The following is a 27,352-nucleotide window of genomic DNA, read 5'->3' on the forward strand; positions in this document are numbered from 1 at the left end:
TGCACGCTGGCTTATTCGTCACAAGAGAGGGTAGCACCGTTGTAAATATTTCTACAGAGAAGCGATTCCATAGAACGTGTGCTGACATGGGAGACGTGCTCTTATTTACACATTGTATTTTCGAATTAAGCAACGCCAGAGAGTCTCCAGCGCTTGGGGGCTTCAAAAGTTCACCCTTTGAGTACTCGTGACAGGCACATGTTCGAGATATCGTAGTCAAAATTAATCCTTATTTTACGCTTTACTATGAAGTTTGAAATTTTGTAGATCAAGAGTCACCAAAAATCCCGCGTTGGCTAAAAAATGTAGAGCCTTATTATGGTGATTGGTGAGCAAAAACTGAAATTAGCAATTAAATGCTGCAATTGCTGGTCGAAAATAATTGGACGCCTCTGCACCAAGGCGTCAAACTCATAAACGCAATTTCGTGATTCGTGGGAACTCACATAATGAAAACAAATATGCCTGCAGCTTGGATTCGTTGATACTTTTATGCACAGCTTGTATTTTTCATCTAATGCTGATAACCAGTGAAACAGCGGCTAGTAATCAAACATTTTCCTGCATCACAGTGATTTAAGGCCTTGCCATAATATAATTTTTCATAGTTCATGGTGTTTGATGCATTGAAATATTAATGTCGAAAAAAATGCTAATAAACTTGAATTCGTGTGACTTTTTTAATTCAAAATACTCACATTAAATTTTCTCAACATAATTCCAATAACATTACCGAGTCTTTTTATATGAGCGATTCGTTGCCAGACGAAAAACATACCAATCAAAGACACGATTGGAAATAATCGTTAGGGAGTGTTAGACTGACGAAGCAATTAAAAACTGTATCACAGTATTGCCACGACATAAAAGATCGTGGTCGTTTTAGGTCGTTTTAACACGCTTTATGTGTGCGACCAGTCAAGTTTCCGTGATGTTAATCCGAACATTTATGGAAAGTTCCCGATCGGGATGTGCATGGGTGAAAAAGTGAGACGAATTCCTAGTGAAATCGTTTACGTGTTTGGGAGCAATAACCATAAGGAGAAAACAGGCTGGGTGTCCCGAGATTGCTTTATTATACGAGAAATGAATAGTCACAAAGCAAGCATGCTCGCTCGCAATACGAGAGGGTAAGAAAGTGGAAAAAAAGGGTAAGTCGTAGTATAGGTTTTTAGGATTGTCTTTTCACGATATATTTGATGGGAGAGACGCGCGATACTGGCATGACTCGAGCTCATAAATGAAACGAAAAAGAAAGAGCCCGGAGCGCATAGGGCACAGGATAAATTTCCGACACGCTTTCGGCTTCTAAATTATTGCTGGCGATCCTCTATCAGTGACGATATTTCGAGTGAGCGTGAATTCCTGAAAAAAATACGAATCTGAAATGCTCGTTGGTGGAGGAAGAAACCTGCAAGGAAAGGATCAGAAGACCGTGGCATGCCAATACGTTGTTAGACTGCTACGACGTCGAAGAAGGAAAAGAAATACAAAGAACGAAGGGTTGAATCCGCAGCTCTTTGATAACTCTTTATAAATGTACGGAAAATCTGCGGCTGCAAACTCACGCGAGCAAACGGAGTCTTCCGATACCAGCAGGTATCGTGGTAATTTCAGTTTTTCGAGCAAGTAAAGTTGGAGATGAGCGTATAACGTTTACCATCGAATTGCCGGGTGCATTGAAAGGCTCTTGAATAAATGAAAGGCGCGGCAAGCATGTACACCCCGCCGCGGCGGCTATACCAGGGGAAGCGAAGGACCGTCGTGCGTGACGCTACTCATAATTCACACGTTTTTTTCTCCATCTGAATAATCGTGTTAGAGAATACGTTTCGTATACATAAATGAATTTAACAGCAATGTAGGTCAAATGAACCAGAGTATAATGGCGTTGCTCAATGTCGCGTGTTGTCACGACGAACAGATTGTAACTGAACTTATTATGTATATACGTGATTAAGTATTTTAGGAAAAAACGAGTCTACATTCTGACAAATACTAATGAACCATTAAAACAAACGACATTATCGTTCATTCGTTATGATCTCTTTATCTATTTTATGTAATAATCTACCCTTAATCTTTAATATGACGGACTATCCTTTGTGTCAACTGCTGGGACGATATTGATTGGATGAAAAAATTGATTAGGGGAAACCGAAGCTAATTGGCGAACGGGGCAAGTTGATTAATGAACAATAACATCCAAACTGCGGAATGCATTAATTGTAACTTCTTTCTCATTCCTGTATCTCAAAGCATCAGAGCGACACGTCATTTAGGAAGAGTGAAGAATTTTCATAGATCCGGGTACAAAACCAAATTTTTACGTTATTCTTATCTATATTCTGCTGCCTCGATTTTTTTTCCAATTATTAGAATAATTCTCTACACGAATATTCATATATTGAACTATTATTGTGCATAATATTTTTCTCAGTATCGCTGTAATTTGCTGGTAGAACGTTTTGTTGCTAAATAAAGCAGTGTGGGGTAAGTACACCAACAGTGGTATATGGGGTTGGCTAACGCATGTGTTGACGTACATGAGTGCTCTAAATGGGCCCACTCAAGGCGTGCAGTAAAAATATAATATTCTGTGTGTTTAAATTCTGATTTTGATGACGAGGATGAGGGTCAAATATTCCTTCTTCTCACACTTATGGACAAAAATGATCTTTACATCCACTTATGTCAACATTTATTTGTATACATTGCTCGAATTATCAAATAAAAAATATTGATGTATCTGTTTTTATTAATTTCACTAATACGTTGTTGATTATCAAGTAAAAATAGTAACCTAGTCAACTTGCCCCGACCGTGGAGTCCGTTGACACAAAAATGGTTCGTCCGAAAAGCGATTCAATAACTCATTTCGTTTTTTAAATTTAAAAATCCAAATTTTCATCTGAGATAGAGGAAGGTTGCTTCTATTCGAAACAAACATTTGATTTTTGAAGTCGTCTTTAGTTCCTTGTTTACCAGCAATAGTTTGAAAAGTTGGGGGCCAACCAGCCCCGGTCTTCCCCCTAGTATAAAGTCGTTCCACGTTTTTTCGAGTACAATGTTGCTTCTGATTACGATGAAAATAAATAGCCTCGTAATTCGAAGGGTTCTCCAGTTTCCACACGACACCGTGTCTTTCGGGTTATTGTTTATTATTTTTATGCCTAAAGTATTGATAGCATTTCTGCCGTTAATAAGGAGCTTCGTCAATGGAACGTCTTACCAGTTGGATTAATACGTGGTCCAATTAAGACTGGTGCAGATACGAGGGTGGATGCTGCATGAGGGGTGACCGATAAGTTATAGGCTCTGAAGATTTTCCGGATGGTGGTTTTCCACCACTCGGAGAAAGAGGGTGAAATAAAAATGGAGGAAAATTGTAGATGGCATGGGCGCGGTGGTATCTCCTCGTAAGAAAGGCTTCTTCAAGAAAGTTTTTCCCAAAGCTCCCGTCCTCGTTTCGACACTCCTCGCTCATCAGATAACTTCAAAAGTTTTCGTCTTTTTTTTTTTGTTTAGCGGTTCGTTTGACCCAATAAAGTAGGACTGGGAAATGTCCTAACCGAATCTTGAAAAAAAGAATGAACGGCTTCCGGAAGAACAGAGAAACTTCCATCGGTCGAGTTTGATCGAACACAAGTGATTTCGTTCCGGGGAAATCCGGGGAAGTACACGAACGTTTTGATGACGACGACCAAGGATTTTCACGGTAAGCCACTTATCGAATCGCCAGGCTTCTTTTTCTCATCGATTCCTACAACGCCAGATACAATTTATTTTTTACTTGCTTTCAACCAAGTTCTGCTCCCCCAAGTTTTTGCGTGATGAAACTAACCAGCTGCTCCTTGGAATAAGTGCTAGTATGACACCTCAATAATAATTTATGAAAATATGAATATTTATCCAATCTTTTTAGCAAAGTTACAGAATATCATTCTTTCAGGGTAATTTGAAGTAATATAATTCTCAAAGTTTTATTGTTCGGTTACCGTAAACGCTGAGCAGTAGAGTCCCCGTAAAAAACTACCGGCACCTTTTTCTCAGTATATATTTTACGGTTTTCTTTGCCGCCTCAGGGATGAGCGGAAGAGCAGGAAGAAACGGAAGCTTCGACACGTTACTTCACTCCGCTTGGAAGCTTTAAAATTCCGAGGATATGAAAGCAGCAATGTGATTCTGGAGCTACTAAGAATTTCCGTTTCAGAGGAAAACTGCGGTGCAACAAAAGCTCGAAAAGGAAAGGGAAGAGAAGAGAAAATTTAGTAGACTATAATAAATTCTTTATTCTTACGATAGAATAATATTTCCTCAATGAGCAAAAGCTACGTAGTTTCGAAGTGAGATTTATCGGGCTTTTATAAATGCTATTGAACAAAGGTAAATTGACTACTTACTCATCACCATCTGGAAATGTAAAAGTAAAAAAAATGCAGCAACACAAATTCACAATCGTCTTAAAGAATGGAGTTTTATAATAATGAAACAATTGAATAAAATACGACTATTGAAAGGGGTATTACCTAAGCAATGCGTGAGTTAATAGATAGAGATCGTTCTGGATACGTAGGCAAAGTGAAGGGAGAATATGGGCAAGTACCGCAGAAAGATCCCCGAGAGAAAAGCTAACATATAGGAAGCTGTTGTTCCCCAGGGCGTTTATTTTGACCCTCGGTAAAGTTCGGAGACTCTCTTCAAGAGAAAGCGTTAAAATTTACGGTTATTTAAGCATCCACGGGTGACGTGGCACGCGGGCACCGATTTCGAAGGAGTTTGTTACGTCGCCGTTGCGTTAGGGTTTGGGGGATGTCGAGGGTTGAGTTTCGGCTACAAGCGCGAGAGTAAATCGTTTGGCAAAAGAGAGATGGAGAGAAAGAAACGTGAGCACGTACTACATATGGGTAAATTAGAAGTTTGTGGGTCCTGAGTCGTTGCCCGGTCAGAGAAATGGTTAGAATTCAATGCCAGCGGGTTCTCGGCGCAAGGTAGGCGTAGCTGTGAGATCCTTCATTGCTCCCGAGGGACGCTTGGAGTTCGTCGAGAATCCTCACCAAAATTAGTCTATATTTGGGATGCTGGTGTTGCAGGAAACGAGGGGAAAGATCGAAGACAGCTCAACCGGAACATTGAACGAACTGGTGCTATCATAAACCACCAAATTCGAACAAGACAAAAAACTCGTGGAAAATATTCATTTATCACACTATACTTCACCAAGCAGATTGCTTCTGAGATGACGGATGACGTCCAGTTACAGACGCATCTATCTTGAGTGATCGTGTTGCTGGTTTCTATTGAGAAATTGGCAATGCGACGGTGGCGCATTTTTTCTCAATAAAACTTTCCGTAAAACCACTTTTTTTAATGATTTTGTTACGAAGACAAAGTATCCATTGAGCTACATTTTCGAATTTCACAAAAAAACATTACACCACCGTAACCTCGTTACAAGTGAATGAAGGTAACGGCGAATTTCTATGGGTCTCATGGTGTTTGCCTCGTCTGACTGATCCAATCGAATTCAATCATCGGTAACGATGAAAAAGGGACAAAGGCTTTCCATGCATGGACGATCCGTCCACTTGAACGGTAGTATATTTTAACGACGAAGCATGTCCAACGTGATTCTTGAACGATAAGCGAAAAAATGTTATTGTATTGATGTGAGTAACGAAGAAAATAAAATGCTTTCGTGTTTTATTTTTAGTATTCTGTATCAAAGTAAGCCATCAAATACCATCGCATACCCATATACGAACGCGAATGCACCACTCGAACTCGTTCCTTTAACGAGCAAAAAACATTTTGCGTGCTTCCATCCGTCTACCGGAGTATCTGTGTCGTTGAATGAAATTGGAATACCAGAAATGTAAAGAGCCAGAGGGCGAGGAAGAAAAAGGAGCAGAAAGAATTGAAAAAGAGAAAGAGGAAACAGGTGCAGAAAAGAAGGAGCGAAAGAGGGGGGAAGGGTGAAGAAAAACGAGAATATGATGGAGAACAGAGGACGAAGGACGAATGAGGACGAACTATAGGTGCCGTGCCTGTAACCACTCGTTAAATCGATTTTCGACGTGGCCGCACCAGAACAATTTGTCCTTTCGTTTCTCTCCTTCTCTCCTTCAATATTTCCCTCGTTGTACGGCCCCGATATGTCTATATATTATTTATGTGACTCTAGCCGATCTCTCGAAATGAATCGTCCGGCAAACCCTTCGTTAAAACGATTTTCGAACGTGCCTCGGTTTTGGCAACCCGCACGCGAATTGTTGAATTGTAACTACCACCTATCTACCTACTATCTCTCGCTGAGCGATATACGTACCTATACATATGTATACATTTTTCCCACCAGCATCTCCCGCTCTCAGTATTTCTCGCTTTCCCAATTCCTCTTCCCGTATTCTACTCACAGTACGAATGTAGGCAGCTTTTCTCATCTATTTTTGACGTTTATTGTCGTTCAACTATTACCTGTGAAAATCTGTTGCCCTCAACGAATTACTGCAATTCGTTTGAGGCAACAGACCTGCCTTCATCGTCGTCATTCCATGCGATGACGGTGGCATCGAATAATTTGGATAATTAATGAGGAAAATTTTACTTTTTCTTCATTTTACTGAGAGTCTGTCAATTCACCAACTTTCAAAATTCTCAGCCGTTATTCGCCCCTGATACTTAATTTAACTAACGATTCACAAGTTAAACGCGAAACTCTCGTTTTTTTCCTTCAAATCAACCAAACGTGGGGGATTCACTAAATCACTCTGTCATCAGGGCAGCGTTTTATCTCTATCTTTTTGCATTTCTATACAGCGAAGCGTTATTTTTTGACGTTACGCCCAAGAATGACGAAGGACTCCCGATAATGCGCGTGCGTCTGCTTCGTCCTTGGCTTTCTCTCCTTTTATCCTTTTATCTTTGGTCTAGCTCTTCCTCTTCCTGCGTACGCGACCTAGACGTCTCGACGTCGTCGTCGTCGACGTCGTGCAAGTTAAGACTCCAGACGTCGCATTAATCATCCGCAACACTGACGCTTGTACAGTGACTTTTCTCGTGATGCCCTCTAATGCCATAGCCCATAGCGATCTTTTACCCATGATACACTTTAGTGCGTCATATACATTGTCAGGTTAGTGCATGACCATTTTTTCATGTTCATTTGGTGGAAATGAAAATATTGACGTTATGAAGGGAGAGTTTGTATTCAACGGAGAATTGTGGCAATGCGAGCGGATTTACAATTCATGTCCAGAGTATTTTTCTTATTTGTTGAAATATGCGATCGAATCTCCAGTCGTGACAAATACTCAATACTTTGCTCAATTTCTCCTGCGAAAGCAAGATAATTAGGTTCACCAGGTTGAGAGAAAATATTGGATATTAACTTGGAAATATGCAGAATATATCACGGATAAAGAAACAATTTGCGAAAAACTCACACGAACAAACACAACTTTGATGCAAATTGGTTTAATCAAGATATGTTAATTTGATGGAAAAAAGTTATAATGAAATCTATAATGGAAAAAGCCATCGGGCAAGGATGGCAGGAAGTATCGGAGAATTAAAGGAAGAAGGATGAGGAGGGGAAAGTGGAGGAAGCGTCGTCGAGCCGGGGTCAATAAAAGGTGAGAAAATCGAAGGAACTTTTCGATACGTCACGATAAATGAGCTCTGAGATATCGATGAGAAAGTCGAAACAAAAATACTTTTGCGATTCAAGATGCCATCGAGAGCAATGGACGTTGTGCTCGGAGAGGAGACAAGGAGGAGCTAAAAATATTTTTAATTACGAGAATAATGAGGGTTAGATATGAGGATGAACCGCGAGAGCTGGCCGAGCGAAATATGCTAATGGAGGAACGATAATTAACGTTGTTGGCTTGGGTATGATTGTATAGCTATGCTCCGTATAAAATGAGAAAAATTGAGGAAAAAGCGAGAGGGAGAAGGGAAACGGAACGCTCTTCGCTCGAACATTCATATTATAAAAGTCCACGTTATAGCAAGCTCTTCGTGCCCGCATTTTAACTCACCGGACTAGCGATAAGCAGCAAACATTCCGAGGGTTTTCCCTACGGGCATTACCAAATTGTGCGCATCTCGTTTTTTCACAGTGAAGAGGAAAAAGCACATGGCAACGAGGAAAGGCCAGTCTCGTTACATCTTTTTCCCACAGGTTTTTGAACTAGCAATAAATTTTAACCTCGAGACCAGTGCCTTCGATTAATTTCTCCTCTTTAAACTTCTGAATTATCGTCAGAATGCTTGCATCACCTGATATCCAACCCATTAAGGTGTAGAATAGCAATTTTTCAATTTTCACTTCTCAAATAATCCTCAAATTCCTGTTTTCATAGAGTCTTTCGGCTTTTCCAACGTGACTTCAAGATCCTGAATTAAAAAATGCGTTACGTTTTGCACCTGATGCAAAAGCGAACATATTACTTTGCGAATTAATAGAAACGTTTTCGAAATCGGATACAATGAATTAGAGACTTTAACCATGATGGAAAAGAGCATTTTCAAATAGCAGATTATTCCTTCAGGTAATTAACCTCTTTTTTCTCAATTACATTCTTTCGTTTGCCATTGAGGGTAGAAAAAAGGGAATTTTCTGGTCGCCGTTGGGGGGAACGTGGCGTTATTCATCGAGGAATACCGTGGGGGTTAATCGAGGAACGCAACTGCGAAGTTTCGTGAGTCAGAAACGGGATGGATAAAGAAGAAGAAAGAGAAAAGAGGAAAAGTATGAAAGACGAAGAAGGTGGGGGTGAAATAAGAGCGGTGGAAATAAATGGGAATAGCAGAGGAATGAAGTAATATCCGAAAAAAAAAGCGAGAAACATAGATTCGTATAATGCGTTAAACGCTGAAAATGTGTAAGTTGGAAGGGGCTGGGTCGGTGCAATGGAACAGTAGAGAAAACTGTGAAAAATAAGCGGTCTTCCGTCGGGGGACTGGTTCGTGTAAAAAGTACGAAAGATAGAGAGAGAGAGAAAGAGAGAGAGAGTAAAAGGGAAGAGGCGAGAAAAAGAAGCGTGCAACGTGTGCCATCAGCAAAAATTCACCGGATGCTCTTTCGTTAGTGCGCTGCCTGCTGGATGGCATTTGGGGCTGTTTACCCTCGCGTGGCTGAACTACATCGTAATTCAAAGCGTCCTTTCCTTGTGTATGTTCGTCGGGAGGAAGCAGAAGGTTCAACTACATTTCCACTAACTACTCTTTTTCGCTTTCCTCTCTCTCTCTCTCTCTCTTCAACTTTTAACTATTACGATGCTGTTTACGCTTTCTCTTCCTTCTTCACAAGCTCTGAACGTCATCTACGCGCACGCTACTCATTATATGTTGGGACTTTCTGTCACCCGGCATTGCGAAAGATTGGCCCTCTCGTGGTGCAAAAGCGTAATTAGGTTAACGACACTGGTTACGCTTTTTAGCGTTAACTATACACAAGCTCTGCTCGTAAATTGACGGGTAGACGGTTATGTACCGATGAATCTACGCGTATATAAACGTTTAACTCCAGCTAATCATCATCAAGCTATAGTGGAGTCCATTACTCTCTTCCCAGCAACCCTATTATCCATACCCCTGTCTTCAGTTTTTTCATCACTTTTTGCCTTTATTCTACACATCATTTTTCATCAGTCATCAGTCACAGTGGAAAATACAAAAATGCAATACTAATGAGCTGGGATTCGTACGTACCGTTGAAGATAATTGGGCCTGTTTCGTCGATAAAACAATAAAAATGATGCACACGATTGCGTGTCGTGAAACCGTGACTGGATATGAGAGAGCAGAAGTGATCTTTGCGACAAGTCTGAGACGAAATTTCTCTCCTCTCATCCATCGAAAACGATTTCGAACGTCCTGAGGGGTTTTGCTCTCTTCCGTTGGGCAGACAATAACACTATTTTTATTTGTTTCTCTTTTCAATTACGAAGTTTGTTTTTTTTTTTTCAATTACAACTCCACTGATGAAAACATATTTTTTTAAATTGTATAGTTCAGCTGTGGACAAAATGCACGTGGATTTAGTGTAGACGCGAATAATACAATGGAGCAACTCTCCGTGTAAAAAGATGTTAGCTTGGCAGGTGATGTGGCAAGTTTGCATGCACGAGGCACACTTCGCTCAGACCTTTTACGAGAGCAACTCCAATTTCTCAATTGAGATAAACTCCACGCTATATTAGCTGAAGTTGAATGGATGTGTGGGAATTTGTGTATCATGCGAACTCGTGGCTGAGTGAAAACTAGGAATATCTGCGCGCCAAGGTATACGCGGATAATGGGAAGTGCGGCAATTAGCGATATCGGATAATCTAGTCACCGAGTTAATTGTTCCGGAACCAATCACGAGCGACTTTGAAACCCGCAACGTTTCAATGGATCACGTCGGTCTTATTTTTCATTATAATTAAGTCCCGTATGTCCTCGGGTTTTTACACGATACTAGCGAAAACTCGTCAACGTTTATCTTTCCAAGAGATAAAAAAAATAATTGAAAAATACTGGTTATTTTGAGGGAACGCATTTTTCGACGTAATTGATTTTTTCATCGTATAAAAGGACGCGTATCCAACTCGGTTTCCAAGTAATTCGAGCTCTCTGCCTCTTTCGAGTCCAACAACAGAATCACCCATGTCTGCCGCCCGGATATTCATCTGCTTCGCCTGCCTCATCGCTGTCATCAATTCGTGCCTTATACCCGACAAGAAGGTACGAAGATTCGACTTTCGCTTGCCGGACAATAGCATCATTCGCGATCTCGTTATTAGTAAATCACGCATTGTAATCGGCCTTGAACATTTCATCGCAGGAAAATCAGGAGATTCACGTTTTCCATATTGGCAGTCCCGAAAGCAAATCGGTAAGGGACATTTTTTCTCTTATTATCGACGTAGATATTTTCAATGTTTTACTATTCGAAGCCTCAAATCTGAGCATCAACGTTATTGATTCGAATAATCGAATGTTTGGAAAATTTACAATATTTGAAAAAAAAGAGTGTTCGAATGGATCTTCGATTTTTTATGAATTGATTTTTAATGTGAAATGAATCGATTCGAAGACGAATCAGTTCTGGATGAAATGCTTTTTAGTATTTTATGAAATCCGAAAAAAATCTTCCGATTTGATCAGTAAAAATTGTGGAACTGATCATTTTTTTTGTGTGACGACTAGTAAAACCCTTAAACACCACAATGGACGACGAAATCGTAATTATTCCGTGAATTAATATCGATTCGGGATTCCCTTAATTTGTATTACAATTTTGAAAAAATGTTTTTTCTTTACGCGAATTAGGGAAGCGAATCAGACATAATAGAGTTGCATATCCCGGACGAAAGACGAAAACGTGGAACGTCCAAGGATGACAGCGATTATCCACTATTTTCCTGCAAAAAAGATTCCGACTGCCCGCCGGATTCTAAATGTTCATTCAAAACATCGCATTGTCGTAAGATTCGCAAATGTACGGCACCGAAAGCGCGTTCAATATTGCTGCCTGATCAGACATTTATAATCAACTCCACTTTTTTACTTTACAAAGAATCTTCAACCAGCCAATCATCAGGGGCCCGTAAAAACGGTTATACGGATGGAGGGATGTACGATTTTTTCATGGCAAGCAGATAGTGCACGGATTACTTTAAAGCCAACGCAAACGTCGAAGAAAATATTCGAAATGTAAATGGGTTAATAAAATTAAGGGCTTTGGTTTCCAGAAGAATTGATATTTTTCAAATATTTTAACGATGAATATATAAATGGAGGCCAAATAATAAATGAAACATTGATAATCTGACAGCATCCCTTGACGTGAATCCTTTGAAAATTGAAAATGAAGGCTAAAAACAGGGCAACAAAAAGCTGCACAGCGTCAAAGTTGAAGCGTCATTTTTGGACGGCTGCAGATGGCTAAGAAACGATCGTGGCTCGTGAACGAGATGGAAACCGTTCGGTAATACGGACGAATAAAACCGAAAGGTTTCCTACTTTCCCCCCTTTTTCTTTCGGACTCTTTGAAATTTATTGGTTACAACTGTTCCGTCTGGAAAGTGGCGTGTTTGCTAGAATGGAAGATGGAACATAGGAAGAGTGGCGACGAAGATAGAACTACAACTCGATCGCAGAGGGCCTGAGGAAGACTTTACAACTCATGGATTTACAGTTAAAATCAATTAGGCTTTAATTGGCGCCCCAGGCTCTTGCGGTGAGAGTTAGGTGACGAGCCCGTCGGGTGACACGGAGTAGCCGATATTCCAACCCCGAATGTCCAGTGAAGAACTTCTGCTTTTTTAATTCTTTTTTATCGAATTTCTCAAATTCATTGTATTTTTCTCATCATACACTTGACTTTCAAACAGCCTGGATACGGATGCGATTGGAATCTCTCACGAAATGGGCAAATTATTGTATTTGTTTTTGAGAAATGGCTTCTGAACCTGCGCCTCGAATTCTGACGTTTTCTTCATCATTCGTTGTGCTTATTTTTCGTCACAGTGTTCCTTCGAACCCATTCTATTCTCCCATCATAAGAAAATCCCTGTATCATGGTTTCAGAAAGAAAAAAAAAACATTATTAATCTCTATAATTATGTACTTTCCTGTCGTCGAGATACACGACAAAATGTGACAAGAAACAGAGTCGAGTATTATGACGAGTGTAAACTTTGAGGGATCGAGGCAAATCACCACGCGCTTAAAAATAGAAAAAAGGTTGCTGCACATGCCCAATTTCTCGGATCATAGTGAAGGCTCGGAAAAAACGTTGCCGGGATCTTGAGAAATTCAAAGGCGTCATTTTTCCTCTTGAAAAAAAGTAGGAGGCGGAGTCAATCGTTCTTTGGAGCCAGCGGCAAGATACATCTTTAAGGAGCTACTAACACGAACGGAATCCTCATCAGGAATTCATCATTGAGCTCAGTTCGTTTTTTACGGCGTAACAAACGAAGGAAGGAAGAAAACGAGGAAAAGAGTCGCCACGACGAAGGCGCTCTCGTGCTAACCAAACCTTATTTTGGTCGTGAACGTCGCTGCGAACGCGTGCGATCGCTCACAGCTTCGACTTTCTTTTCCTTATTTCTGTGCCACACGCGAAAGGGCGCATGATGCTGTGGCGGCTCTGACACGAGGGAAGATTTACGGCTTCTCTGGCGCAAGCCGCACCGAGATTGGACGTGTATACACATGTGTATACTCAGAGTTTGTTGAGAAAGAGTAGCAAATAACAACACCAAAAGCGCGAGGCGAGTAACAGACTCGTAACATTTTGCTCTTTTGTTTCAGCGCCAAGTGGCCGGACACCCGGCGACTCTCAGACTTTTGTGACGAACCGACCACGCATATGTCGGCTGTACATTTTTTCCCGCCATTCTTTAGCATTACATGCCATCTTTTGAGGAAAAATCTTCTTCCACTTTGCCACACTTTTGTTTAGCTCGTATTTCTCTGTCTAATTATGCTTACTTCTTACGCTTCGACTCTACTTTGAGTTAAAAAATGTTTCAATCCTTAATCGGACGATAAAAATTGGGTTAATTTCGCATCCGCCCGCGCCATTCCGTCTCCAATGTGTCAGAAAAATTTGGAAATTCCGAGTGTCTTGCAGGAAAAACTTCTGGCTGTTTCTACTCTACTTTGGATTACTTTCGTTCCGCAATTGCAATAAATGCAAAAAGAATATTTTGAGGTAATAAAATTCGCGTCGAACCGTCCGCTGTTCAATAAAATCACAGAAAAATATTCCAATTCCCATAGACATCAATCAGCAAACATAGATTTGAATAATAAATAAAAAAAAAAAAACGGTTACAGATTCGGTGTAACCGTTGCGATACACGCGTATCAAGTTTCTGTGTGTACTCGCTTTTGTTACGCAGCGCGTATATATACGCACAATACGCACAATCGGATAGAGGCTCGGGTGAGTTCTCTTGCTCCAGGGGTTTTACGAACGGCGATTAATCGCGAAAATAACCAGACACGAGGAATCGTTTAGACCCGGAGCGCGTATGGCACATTGTGCGAACGGTCGAGCTAAAGGGCGGACAGCGGAGATCCGCGGGAGGAATGCGTGTCCGCGGACGTCGACATAATATACGGGGACAGTTACCGCGGGCGGGCGATATATATTACCCCACCTAAGTGGTCGCTCGCACTGTGTGGCGTTGCGTCTGCGTATATATAAATACGCACGGGCATGGATGTATTCGATTGAGAGAGGACACCCTGGAGTGCGAAGTGTATAGCGGGCTTCCAGGCTGCTTCGCCACGGTTCGGGTAACTTCGAAAGAGCGTCGTTGACACATCGGGAAACGGAGGAGCTACAATCTCGGTGAAAAACAATCATGAAATATTGTGACAGTTTTTGGGCCAACGGAGTAATTCATCCAGCCAGAAGATTAAACGGAAACAGTCATTTAAGTCTTCCTCCGGGGTGTAACCCATTAGTCGAAGGAAAAAAAGACTCTCGTGCCGAGGAGAGGGAAGAGGAATAAGAAAGGAAACATTGTAGATCTGAAAAGTAGAAAAAACTCGAGTTTCCTCCAATGGTAGCGATATGCGAGGAGGCCGAAGCCTCTTCAGGAAGAAAACAGGTGGACCACACTCGCGGTGGAGCACAATTCTAATGACTTCACTGGGCTCACAGCTGACAAGATTGCTCTCGCATCTTTCTTTTTGACTCGGTAACATTCACTCGTTTTCTTTGAGCGCGCATGACAGATGAAAAACAAAGAAAAAATGAGCGAGCGCGCGGGTGGGCTCTCGAGCGCGAGGCGGACGTCCGATGACGAGCTGTGGGTGGTGGCGAGAGTGCTAAGTGTTTCTCGAGAGGGAAAGAAAGCATCTGACGTTTGATACGAATCAGCAGAAATACTTGGGACTACTTTTCCTTATGGTATGAAACTTAAGCTCTTGCTGGACTTTTTCCATCGCTGCTTGCATCCGCGATGTCAGATATGCGGATCTGTGCGAAAAGAAATCAACGATGATGGTTCGTGTTTCATTTTTACAGGTGGAAGACAGAGGAAGCAAAATCTAAATCAAAGATCCCAATGAAACGGGTGGATCGATGAATTCGCCGGAAAAAAATCACTTTGAATGAACAGGTCCAATGAAATTGGACAGAACAAATGGCGTTCGTGTGTCCCCGCAGAATGGTTCATATACATATAGATATTAATAGAGGAAACACGTTGGGAACGGAGATCGGAAGGTTTGCAGGCTGCTTCATTCTCGGTTCGTGCCTCATGTCTCACTCCGTCTGATTCAGTACATCTCTCCGCACATTCTGGCTGGCCGACTTGTTTTATTTACGTCGGGCAATGCGCGACGAGAGACGGGAACGATGCCTCGTGCTCCCGACACGCCAAATTTATTTCCTCGACACTCGAATTCACGCCCGACCAAACGTTCCACACGACGACGACGACAACGACGAGGCGATAAATTAAATCGTATGAAAAAAAAGAGTAAGTACAGGAGTGGGGACGAAAAAAGGAGGGGAGAGACGAGGCGGAAAAAAGGAGGAAACTTCGAGGCGGTTTGGGTCTTGAAGATGATTATTGTATCGTTACTACACAAAAGCTCGTCTAGGGTAGGTTGCATGCACAGTTTCAAAAGCTTCGTCCACAAGCCCTGTGAGCATTCTGTTTTTAAGCATGTGCTATAGCGTTAACGAGACGTATTACCGTCTATTTAACACCGTCCACGACGTTTATTAATCGGGGGATCGAATTTTTGGAGTCTCCCTTGTTTAAGCTTTTAAAGCTTGTTACTCATCCGTTTTCTTTCACCCTTTTATTCCCCTGTTATAAATTTCATTCCCTTTTGCACCGCTTTGCGCGCCAGCCACGAGAGCTAGAGAGGGTAAATCTATTGACTTCGGTCCAGGCCATTTATAGATTTGATTTGTTAATGTCACCTGAATCCGGAGAGTCCCTGCATTCCACCCTTTTCGCTTCTTTCTCTCAGCCTCGATCCACACTGGGTTCTCAGTGAAATATTCATCTGAAAAGCGCATCAACAACGACCTCGTATTTTTCAGACATTCTAGCCACCCTCCCCCTTTCTCGGTTGGAAGATATTTTGTCAACTTTTTTTCAAAACTTTTCTACCTAACCCACATCCTCTTTCGATCTCCCTGTGATCGATACACGTTCCAACTCCCTCAAACAGCACCAGCACCAGCATCGCGTAGAGCTACTTCGCGAGTTTGATTTACGTAGCGCGTTGTAATGAAAGTCGTGAGTTCAGAACGATGTTTTCCGGAACATCGGTCATCATTAAAAATTGCTGAAGCCTCAGGGATGCTGCAAAAGCTCTGTGCTCACACCGCTGTTCCTTTTCTTCGACAATCCTCGATATATCGCCACGCTCGAAGTTACATCCGAATAGTTCCATCCCCTTAACCTTCCTAGCGCAAATATTTTTCCTATTTTCATATAAAACAAAGAAAAAGTTGAAAAAGACATCAATAACTCAATTCAGTATCTCTCGGTGGCGTGTGAACAAAAGAAAAGTACTTTCCACAGCATTCTATAAATAAAATAGCACAAACTCCGCACAACGAGCAGTCTTCACGAGAGTCTAGATCATCAAACAGTTTTAAAATTTTCATTTAAGCCTTATTGATTTCGGTTCTCACCAAAAGAGCAAAGATTCTCCGATCTAAAGTCTTCGCCATCAGAGGGCGAAGGTTCATGGAGCTCCGCGAGGAGAGTTCGTTCCAAACGTCGGGACGTGACGTGAAGAAATACAAAGAGAGATTTTTTCGCAATGCTCTCGGAATGCTCCGACGGCGTGGTTTTGTGGAGCGGAAAAAAGGAGTGAGTTCGGAGAGCGCATAGTTGCGAGAAGAAGAAAAAAGAAAAGCGACGTAGTATTGAAGTCCAAGTGTCGTTGTAGTAGCGGACAATACAGAGTAGTCATCGCGCCGGTTATGGTCTAGAAGTAGAAAAGGGGAAGACGTAGTTGTACATGTAGACGTGGACGTTCGTACATCAACGCACACGCACACCCACACGAGCATACAAGACCATGGTTTTTTGTAAGCGACCACGGAAGTCATAAAGCCCCTCGGCAAATCTTTTCATTATCGCTCCTCGTAAGTGATACGTATATCATACTAAGCGGCCATTTCGCGGGCATTACCCGGGGCTTGCCTCACAGAACGGTAATTCTTCGGGCTACCGAAATCGCCGCCACCCGGGGGGCAGCGCTTTTCTTCTCAACTACCCGTGTATAAAATGCACGTATACGTGTATCGTATACACACTTTATAGGATATCCACGTATGGCTATAAATACCTAAATAAAAATCTATATACATTAGGCACTGGAAGTTCTTGCAGAGCGATGGAGGTCACTCTTATGGGTACCGAGTACTGAGGCTATACAGTTCGTCATAATATTTTGAGCTTGTCACTAAATCCGAACCTCCTCGTGCTGGGGCCCTTTCACACCCAAAGAGGTTTTTTTTACCGTTATTTTTTTGTGCGACCCATCGGTCTGCTGTTTTCAGCGCCACGTTTGCAAAAGCTTTATTATCTCATTGCTTTTTATCGCTATTTTTCATGGATATTTTTAGTATTATTCATTTATTTTTATGATTTTTCATCGATAGTATTTGGTAATTGATATCCTTGAGAGATGATGCGTATCGATATTGCCTAATGAGGAATAGAAAAGTGGATGCTGAAGAAAAAAAGTTTCCTCATTCACGATGGCTCGTTAATATCGAAAAGGAAATAGAGGGGACGAGTGAAAACGATATGTTTGCGAAAGAAGGAGTTATCGGGAACGATAACTGTTTGATGTGTATTGGATATGGGTACGAAAAAATGGTGGGATCTGTTAAAGTCCCAGGAGAATTTCTACACCGGTCAGAGCTTAAGTCGCCGCGCTAGCTCGCTCAACCCTCACACGTTCGTGGAATTCTGGTCAGAGCCGCGTTTTCAAAGCTAATAAAATGATAACGACCCGCGAGTTGAGTGACGCACGGAAGGAGAAAACGGGAAGGGGCACGACGGAGAAAGGGGAAAGAGCCAACGGAGGGATTCTAAGCCATACGGGGTTTTTACTTTTACGCCGACAGCAGCACGAAATTACGACATAGGCTTTATGACTGGCGCCCCATATACCATATAAAGTGGCACTGAAAGCTTGGCGAATGAGCCTGCTTCGGGTCGATGAATCGTAATCGAATTGACTGACGGTTTAACTGTCACATGAGACTGTCGATCGAATAAAAGCGCGATAATCCGCTTATCTCGCTTATAATCGGATATTTTTTATCCGACCGCGACCGATCCTCGTGTATACACAACGTCGCTAGATTTTTTCCTTATACGGTAGTAATCGTATGAGCTATGGTTGAACGATAGAGCACCAAAGCCGTGGGAATCTCTCCCGACGCCTGCCAAACTGTCATAATAACCGAACAGTCTCCAAATTACTGTCATCAAATGTTCATCTACGCGAGCATATACGACCGAATTCCAGCCTCTTTGTCCAGCAACCACGATGCGCTAGAATTTCCAAGGGCTTCTTTAGTGTCGTCATATTAAAAAGCCTTGGCGCCCAATTCGATGAATCACGGTCATAAAGCAGCGAGGTATTTCGTCTATTAGATTTCGCGTTTCGTATTGTCAAGTCACTCTATTCTATGTTTATCTGAAATTTAAAATGGTGTACAGAAATAATCTTTATGCTCGTGTTCCTTCGATGCAAACACAGCAATTTTCACTGATAAACAAATGCAATGGATTTCATCGACTCTGGACTCGAAGATAAAGTCCTTTGAAATTGAAATAATTGTGGTAATAATAGAAAAAAAATTATTGAAAAGAACGAAATATTGATACTGCAGACTCTTTGCGAGCGAATCGATCGAGTATTTTTGACTAACAACATGATTATTGAGTCATTATAGAATGCGTGCCTGATTCCCTTCCCTATTTGTACGAGGAGCTCATTTTTATGATGGTATTTTTCAGGTAGTCTGCCACATTTCTTCGACTTTTTCTTCGTTCCTTTCAATTCTTTCCGATCTTCCAGTTTTCTTTCCTCCGAATGCTTTTCGCGCTTCATTTTAACTCAGCCCCGAAGGTTGTAGCTCTACCTCCACGGGGACTGGGGGCTTCAAGATTTCCCGTGTGTTTTCAACACACGAGCGAACTTTTCTTGCAGTGGGCAAAACACACGCCTGGCGCCAGCACACCATCGAGCTCGTGGAAAATAAACGAGAATTGGGGAGGAGAGCAAGGGCAAAGCTTTAATCTACGCGATGCTACGTGAGGTGTTTGCGGTCGAAGCAACCCTATGCAGACGACTTCACCTCTTCCCATAAACTTCCAGTGCTTTCTTCCACTAGCATCACTGTATTTCGTCAACAAGTTTCCCTTTCTATTTCGTACGTTCGCCTCGCCCCTCTTCTTCTTCTTTCTCCATTTATCTTTCTCGAGTACCCGCACCACCGCTGGCTATGAACCCCCAAACTTCCTTTGCCCTGCAGTCTATGCCGCTTCCGTTTCTCCATTTCTTTACTCAGCATCCTCAAAACATTGCAGGCATTTAGATTTGTACCTCCTGCCACTGCTGCTGCGACTACGGAAAAACACATTCTTGTTTATGAGTCAAGCTTCCGTATTACCTTCGTCATCGTCATCCACGCCAACTTTTTCGTTTCAACTTACTTCTTCGACTTGCAAATAAGTCTAACCATTGCACTTTGCTGTACGTGCGCCGGAAAAAACAACGGAACGTAGGGCCCCGAAAAACTCGAAGAGAAAAGAGAGAATCTCAAGAATCTTGCCAGTGGCCTGTCAACTGAACTAACATTTATAAGTTGAATTGCAAAAATCCTTTTCACGGGCAATAACAATGAAATCCTATAAAATCGGAGGCTGATAAAAAAAAAAATAAAAGAGACTATTAGCTGACGAGAAACGCGATAAAACGAAACGGAAAAGTACCAAAGAAGATACGACCATTACAAACTGCGTATTTGTATCGGCATCGAAAGCCAGATGCAAGATATTCTGAAGGTTGAGTTCCCTCAGAAGTTTCCAATTACGCACCACCAAGAATATATTTTTTTGTTTGTTCATTTTCAATATTCCTTCGTATAATGGGGATAATCCCTATTTTGTGTCCGCCCAACTCTACTGAAAATCTTGACATTCGATACTCGGAAATATAAGCCTTCATGTCTTTTTATATTCTTTGTCAGAGACTTGACGAAAAGAAAAATTGTTCTTATAAAACGTATCTCAATGTGTTTCTATGAAAACTGCACAGCTTTTCTTTTTTTTCTATACTTTTGAGTAAAGCATGCTCAGGAAAAGCTCACGATACTACATCAAATGAGGAAATAAATAAGAAAGTCGAGAAATGTAACGAAAGTTTGAAGTGCCTACGCAGGCTCCTCCTTCAATGGATGATAATAACTGAAGGGGAACAGATCAAATTCGTTTCGAAAGATTTGGTATTCGAGATGATGGTTGTTAAAAAGTTTTGGGGAAAAGCCCTGCAGCTCAACCGCGGTGACTTCAGCAATGAAAGGAAATCTTGGTCAAGTCCTTCCTGTGGATTTTCGTAGGTATCAGAGCCGGACTTTTAGTTCGAGCCTTGGGTGACGGCAGATCCATGCTATCCGTATTTCGAAGGAATTACGAAACTTTGGCGAAGGGTGAGAAGCAACAGCAGCAGAGAACAACGGGATGAACCAAGCGAGATTCTCTGGGAACATCAGGTTTGAATCTTTCACTGTCGTAGCCAAGTCCAGAGGACAAGAACGAGGAGCATTTACTCCGAAGGATCAGACGCAGTGATCCCTCGGTTGACCAGTTGCTGCTCTCGCAACCAGCTCAATCGCGTGCGGTCCACTCCTATCATAGGATTTTCAACGTGCAGGATGCTCCAGGAATATAGTCGAGTATCTTCAAACCGAGCAAGACCTTTCCTCGTTTTGATGTTGCTCTGGATTATAAATTCTAAACTCGAGCTTGATTGAATGTGTTCCATTTGCTCTGCTGCGTTCATAGTTGTTTCATGTCAGATTACAGCAGGGTTTGCGAGTTCAAGCACAGAGTTGTCGCGTCCAATGACGAGTGGAGTCTTTGAAAAATTTAAACATTTATTTTCACCTTAACGATACCGCAGTCGCCAAGATTTTCGCGCGGATCCTGGCTATCCAGGAGAGAACTATCGAGATTGCCAGAACTATTTTTCTTTGAAGAAACTACAGGAAAACGGGATTCCGAAAGTTTTCGTATCGGTTTCGATCAGCATCGAATGGAGGAGGTATCGCGAAGCTCGTGGTAAGACACGAACAAGTACGGAAGCCTTCGCGTCAAACCGATCTCTCGTAAAAGTCGGAAATCTCAACGTTCGATGTCGAGAGATACGTAGCTCGCGTCCGGTGATTTCCATGAAATCGTTTGCTTGTCGATACAAATACGAAGCAAGATAGCAGCGGCAGAGCTCCTTCGCGTATCCTACTTTGTTTTCTCATCCTCCTCTTCAAGTTTTCTCATGCCATTTTCGGAATTTCTTCTTAAAGTACCGGTAGAATGTTGGGAGCGGAGCATTGGCAAAGTAAGGACCGTCGGATGGAAAAGTGGAAAACCATCGCGCAGCGAGGAATGTATATCTTTACATTCTCGGGGTTTACGTATGTTTGAAAAGAAAGGTCGTAAATCCCTGTACCGCCGTTTCTATGTTCCATTCCCAGCAGAGTACAAACATGAATCAGGACTTTTAGGACTCACGTATTCATTCTCGCCTGCTTCCACACCTTAGTTTCCCCCTGCACGAAACTAAGAAAGATGCTCCGCCGTTTGCTGAAGTTTGTATACCCGTGCGAGCGGGTATCCAACGGACGAAAAACGAATTCCCGATCTGATCGAAAATTCCTGTTTATCCCACATCAACGACTCTTCGTTTACACTTCGGAGTTTAAGAAGACTCGCCGTTGGGACTTGACTAGATTTCTGATCCCTATCAATCCTTTCGACGAGTCATTCACCTTAATTTCTTCTCAATCAACTGGACCTCCCGTTCGAATGACTCCCTACAGAATAAAAAACCAACAAACAACGAGGCATTTTCATTTTGTATCAGATTTACCAAATTTCGAATTACTTTCTCCAGTTTAACAATTCGAATTTTGGTTCGACCCTCAATCGCAGAATTCGCAGACTTGTGTCAACTTCGAGACTAAGCACCCCGTACCCGGCGCCATTTGAGATATTACAGGAATAATTTATTGAGGATTCATCAAAATCTACCTTCCTATTACGCTCATTGTTGGCTAAAACAAGGGGAACTTTCAGACCGAAACAATGGAAAGGGAATTTAACACACTACTACACTTCGCTTTTGAATGGGAAATGATCGTTCAATTTGCCGGATCGAATGGATTTTCTGTGGGTTCGAACAACACGCTGGATGGGTTCTCGTGATGGGAGAACCAGTTACCGGGATGCAGAAGTAAGATGAAAGCAATCTACGTATGTATACGTATATAACAACGGACTGTTATTCGCCCATCGTTAGGTTTCATGCAATGCGTGCCAAGATGCGGTTCCGTGGTGCCCATTGTTTACGGAACACCTTTGTCCCTTCATGGTGTTATGTTCTTGACAACTGACTGCGGGGACTGAACCTCGGCCACCTCTCTTTTACGCGCTCAATCGAGTCCCTTGTTACTCGAATTTGTGCGAGGTCTCGATGCATTATTTCTCCCATTTCGAGCTCGTTAATCGATGATCGTCACGATAATCTGCTCGTATCTTTAGTCATCCCCGAAATATCTCAAATACAGAGAATATCACAACATCGGAAATCCAAGAATACACGACGATTGTGTTGGCAGACGACGGTTCACTATAAATTTAGGATCGATGGTGGCAGTTATCGGATTATGTAACTGTGGAGCAGTTTTCGAAAATCCCGTGACACAATTTGAACGTCTAGACGCGGAAAAGTATGCATGGCATGGAAAAAAATAGTAATTTCGAAATAGTTTTTACTCCCGTTGAGAATTCATTCAGATTAATAAAAAGGTAAAAGGTCTGAAAGCTTGATTTCTTTGATTGATTATTTATTTCGAGATAAAAGCTTGTTACATCTTTTTAAAACCTATTCAAATGAAACGAATAAGGGAGAAAACAAAAATATTTTAGATCGAATTCTCAAGGTTTTTATGTAATTTGAAGAAACTGAAGAAGCCAAAGGAGGCCGAAACGGAATAAAAGTTCAGAGAAATACAGTGTTCAGATACTAGCTTTGCTGCTAGACGCCTCAACACGAATAATTGAAGACTCCGAATTGTGTTGGGAACAGGTAGACGAATACCAGGTTATCCGAGTGACTGGCTTGAATATAAATTAGCAAGGACGTTTCAGGCCATACTTTAGGTGGTGAAACGACATCGGTAAGGCCCCGAAACTTTTCTCCTTGTGGGAAGTATCGTCGAGACGACAGCGACGACGAAGTACAGAAATGTAAATGGGAAACACGAGCAAATACGAGAAACACATACGAAGAGGTGATTTGACATGAACTCTGCAATAATTTACAGTAGAAATGTGCGATTTTCAGTGAAATAGTCGCGATCCTCTTTAATTACGTATGAATTTCTCATTGGATTTAATCGAGAGCACGTTTTCGGGTTTCAGTATCGATGATACAGCTCTCACTGCTTCTAAAATCTTTACTCCGAAATTCACAGCATCGCTCTACGTCTACTCATTTCAGCACTTCAGCAAAAAATGTTCGTACCGAGGTTTCAAAAAAAGTAAATTGAAGCTGAAGAAACAAACTATTCGATCCGAACAATCGCTTATCGTTAGTTGAAAAAAAAATTTCAAGCCCGTGGACTTAAAAAAAAGCATAAAAATTTTCAAATTTCTGTTTCCACGCTACTTCTCGAAATTGCGCTAAACGAGTAGCTCCACATCATTTTTCGCCACAAGATCTTGAAACTAGGAACAGTAGACTTCAAAATGCTTTTTTTTAAATCTCGTGTACGACGATTTTTCATTGTGATACAGCATTCTGAAAAATTACTATAAAAATTTGGAAATTTTTTTTGACCCTTTAATTTTTCTCGTTATAACCCATAATCTTCAATATCTCTACTCGTAATGATATGTTCTGAAATCATCACGAATCACAACGGAGTAGATAATGTTAAGGAGGATAGACATTCTCTACGTAGATCCGCAGTTATTAAGGAGCGGAGTTGTTATCGAGAATGGCTACCGATAGAGTTGTTTACTGGCAGTTATGCATAACTCCATACAAATCACAACTCTACTCGATAAAATTCCGCTTTTAAAACATGTATTTAGAGGAGAACCGTTGTTGAATACTTTTACTGAAAGTAGAATTGTTGACTTGCTGTAACATAACTCGATCCTTATAAATCTACTCGATGACGCGTCCACTCTAAAGATTTTTATTTTATGCATGAACAACGTCTCTACTCTTTAACGTGTCTAGACGGATAACATAGATTATTAATGAAAAAAGTGAAGACAAATTGGTTTGTATTGATTTTGTAAATTTGAGAGTAGGGCTGTTTGAGCAGCACTGTTTTTATGAGTAGAGCCGTAAAGAGGATTGTTATTCTGCCGAGTATGCCATAATACATTCCAGAATCGATGAATTTTTTAACTCCCTCATAAATAGGCTACCGAGACAAGCAGACCAGCTAAAATAGAAAATAAAAAGAATCAAACGGTCTGAAATAAATTCCAGAACATCGAAACTTTGCTACCCCCCGATGAAAAAGAAAACCCCAATGGCAAATGGCAACTCGCGTCTTACGCGAGTTGTCCTCGATATCTCTGAACGTCGTTGGAGTCCCAAGAGCGTTGTTCGTAGACATTGGCCATTCTCTAAGTGGTCGCTCATGCGTGTCTCGAATAAAGTCCAGTAATTCTTCTTATTCGATAGCGTTACGCATCTCGTGTATATAACCGAAAAAAAGAAGCCTCACGTTTCTCGTTTTACATATGGTCTCGATGTTATAAACATACTTGAAAGCAGGGGAGATGCGAGGTATGCGGTGAAAATGCTTGACAGGGGGTGAAACGTGCTATCTACAGCAAATGGGATTCCTAAGTCCGAGGAAAACGAAAGGGAGAAAGGGTCTGAGAAGAGAACTGCTGAATTTTTGGGGAGATGCTACGAGCAATATGCAGGGATTTTGTAGTAATGCGTATATGTGTGTATACATCAAAAGATACCAACATGGAATACAAATGCAGTTATTAGAAAATCGTCTTTGGTGAGGAACGAATGGAAACGCGAGTCGAAGAGAGAGAGAGAAAAAAGGAAAGAAATAAAAAACTAAGGACATAAAATTAGATTTTTTCTACCCTTTTTCGCACTTTACAACGTTGATCAGTAAATATAAAATATTTAGCAAGACTATGTGACAACTGTTCAGAATGGCGTTCCTTTTATACGAATATTAAAATACCTTTTATACCTGCGAATCACTGCTAATGTAGAGACGCCTGTGTCTGGAATACAAAATACCAAGTAAACTGTCTATTCTGGAAATGAAGCGATTATGCAACGCCAGAAATATGTGTCGAAAAATAAATAAACGAATGAAGAAGAATATGCACGATGGAAAAGTGCACAGTGACGAAAGCTCATTGGTGCTGCTGTTAATCCGTATCACCTGGCCCTTTAAACCTCCCTTTCGCTGTTTTCATCTCTCACGCGTCTCCTGGAATAACACGATAAGAGAGAACTTGGACTTTGTCGAAAGTAATCTACATGCTAATACACTCGGCTACCGTAAGGTAAACCCGAACTGCAGAGAGGGAATGCTTCGAGGGTAGCAAAACCTTCCAAGTACTTCGCTATCATGTGAGTAAAGCTCGAGCGCGCTTTTGAAGATCAAACTAAATATTTTCTTTCATTAATTCTCCCCACACCGCGGCGACGACTTATTCAAAAGGAATAAATAATATTATTTGGGATATGTAAAAACCGGGGCGAAACGAATTTATGTTTTTCGAGCTGAGCGTACATTTTCTTTGGACGATTCAAATGTACCAATAAAATCTACCGAGTTCTCGTACTCTCTGTACTCATTAAAAGCTTCATATATAAATTGTGACATTCGTTTTCAACGAATTCAGACAAATCAGTGAATATTAGTATAAAAATAATGAGATCGTTCGCACAGAAAATGTCTGGGAATAAAAAATGTGAAGGTAATAAAAGTTGATAAGAAAAAATGCTGCTGTTATATTCCTTGAAAGACGAGAATATGTACTTTTCGACTATAGTGCATTTGCAGACGATAGCTGCTCCGTTTTGCCGATGAAAATGCCAAGAGAGCTTCGGCGAATCTCTACTCAAGTGACAAGCGAGAGCTCAACCGTCGAAAGTTTTGTGTCCTATCACAGCGTGTACTTTACTTTCTACTTTTCACACTGCAGTCTTGCTCTCTTTCTTTCAGTCCATACTTTTCTAACTTTACCTTCTCTGTCGAGAAAACTTGGCAGAATATCGCGCTGAGAGCTTCTTATCATCCACCTATTTTGCTCCGGTGCAACTGTTTCAAACGTCCTCAGCGTATATCACCCGAAAATTTGAGACCCAGAATTATCATTTCAATAAGTTTCGTACAATTACCATTCACTAGAGTTTTGTAAAATGTTAATTGAACATTTTAATTCAATCAATTCAATCCACCGCCCCAATGAATCAACGTGCACGACATTGAACCCGGGATGAAACGAATTTCATCAGTACAATTGAAAAATTTGTTACTTTGTATCCTTGCAATGAACAAATAGTTATTCAAAGGTCGAAAACATTGCACTTTCACATTGAAAATTGAGCTGACGTCAAAAAAAAAACAAAAATACAGTTATTAGAGTTGCCACACACAATATATTATAATTATAATTGAGGTGACTAAATGGCATATACCGAAGAAGCTTCGCATTGAGATCGAGCCTTCGGAAATTCAATATACGAAGGGCGCACAGAGAAATAATTAGCGCGTATACAAAGCCCCTTCAAGGTCCTGATCCGCAGGATTGCCGAGAGTAATCCCTTGAATATGAATATAATTTGCTGGCTGGCAAGCGAAGAGAGAGTGAGACGAATAAAGGAGAGGGGAAGAGAGCTAAGTGAGGAAATGAGCTTGGCAGAGATGGAAGTAACCGGGGAAAAATGATCTCCGAAGTGGGTGAAAGAGGAAGAGACTCACAACAAATCGAGAGATAAAAAAATCGCGATAGTAAAGGGCGCAGCCGGCAGGATATATTCCACGGGATAGAATATCCCTCAA

The 27,352-nt window shown here is 41.4% G+C and overlaps 2 protein-coding genes across 5 annotated transcripts in view; one reads left to right on the top strand and one right to left on the bottom strand.

Annotated features, from left to right (window-relative positions):
* The window catches only part of LOC122407184 (uncharacterized), a 297,472-nt gene that overhangs the window by 155,337 nt on the left and 114,783 nt on the right, over nt 1-27,352 (bottom strand). The gene's annotated exons all lie outside the window — the stretch shown is intronic.
* Nucleotides 10,578-11,829, top strand: LOC122407189 (uncharacterized). 2 transcript variants are annotated; one of them, XM_043413230.1, is made up of 4 exons: nt 10,578-10,734; nt 10,835-10,885; nt 11,323-11,476; nt 11,570-11,829. In XM_043413230.1, the coding sequence occupies exons 1-4, from the start codon at nt 10,657-10,659 to the stop codon at nt 11,653-11,655; spliced, it is 369 nt and encodes a 122-aa protein (XP_043269165.1). In that variant the 5' UTR covers nt 10,578-10,656; the 3' UTR covers nt 11,656-11,829. The 2 variants fall into 2 exon arrangements, with proteins under 2 accessions (XP_043269165.1, XP_043269166.1); XM_043413231.1 differs by having other exon boundaries at nt 10,581-10,734; nt 11,323-11,491.

The sequence above is a fragment of the Venturia canescens genome, chromosome 2 (assembly GCF_019457755.1).
Source record: "Venturia canescens isolate UGA chromosome 2, ASM1945775v1, whole genome shotgun sequence".
NCBI lineage: Eukaryota > Metazoa > Arthropoda > Insecta > Hymenoptera > Ichneumonidae > Venturia > Venturia canescens.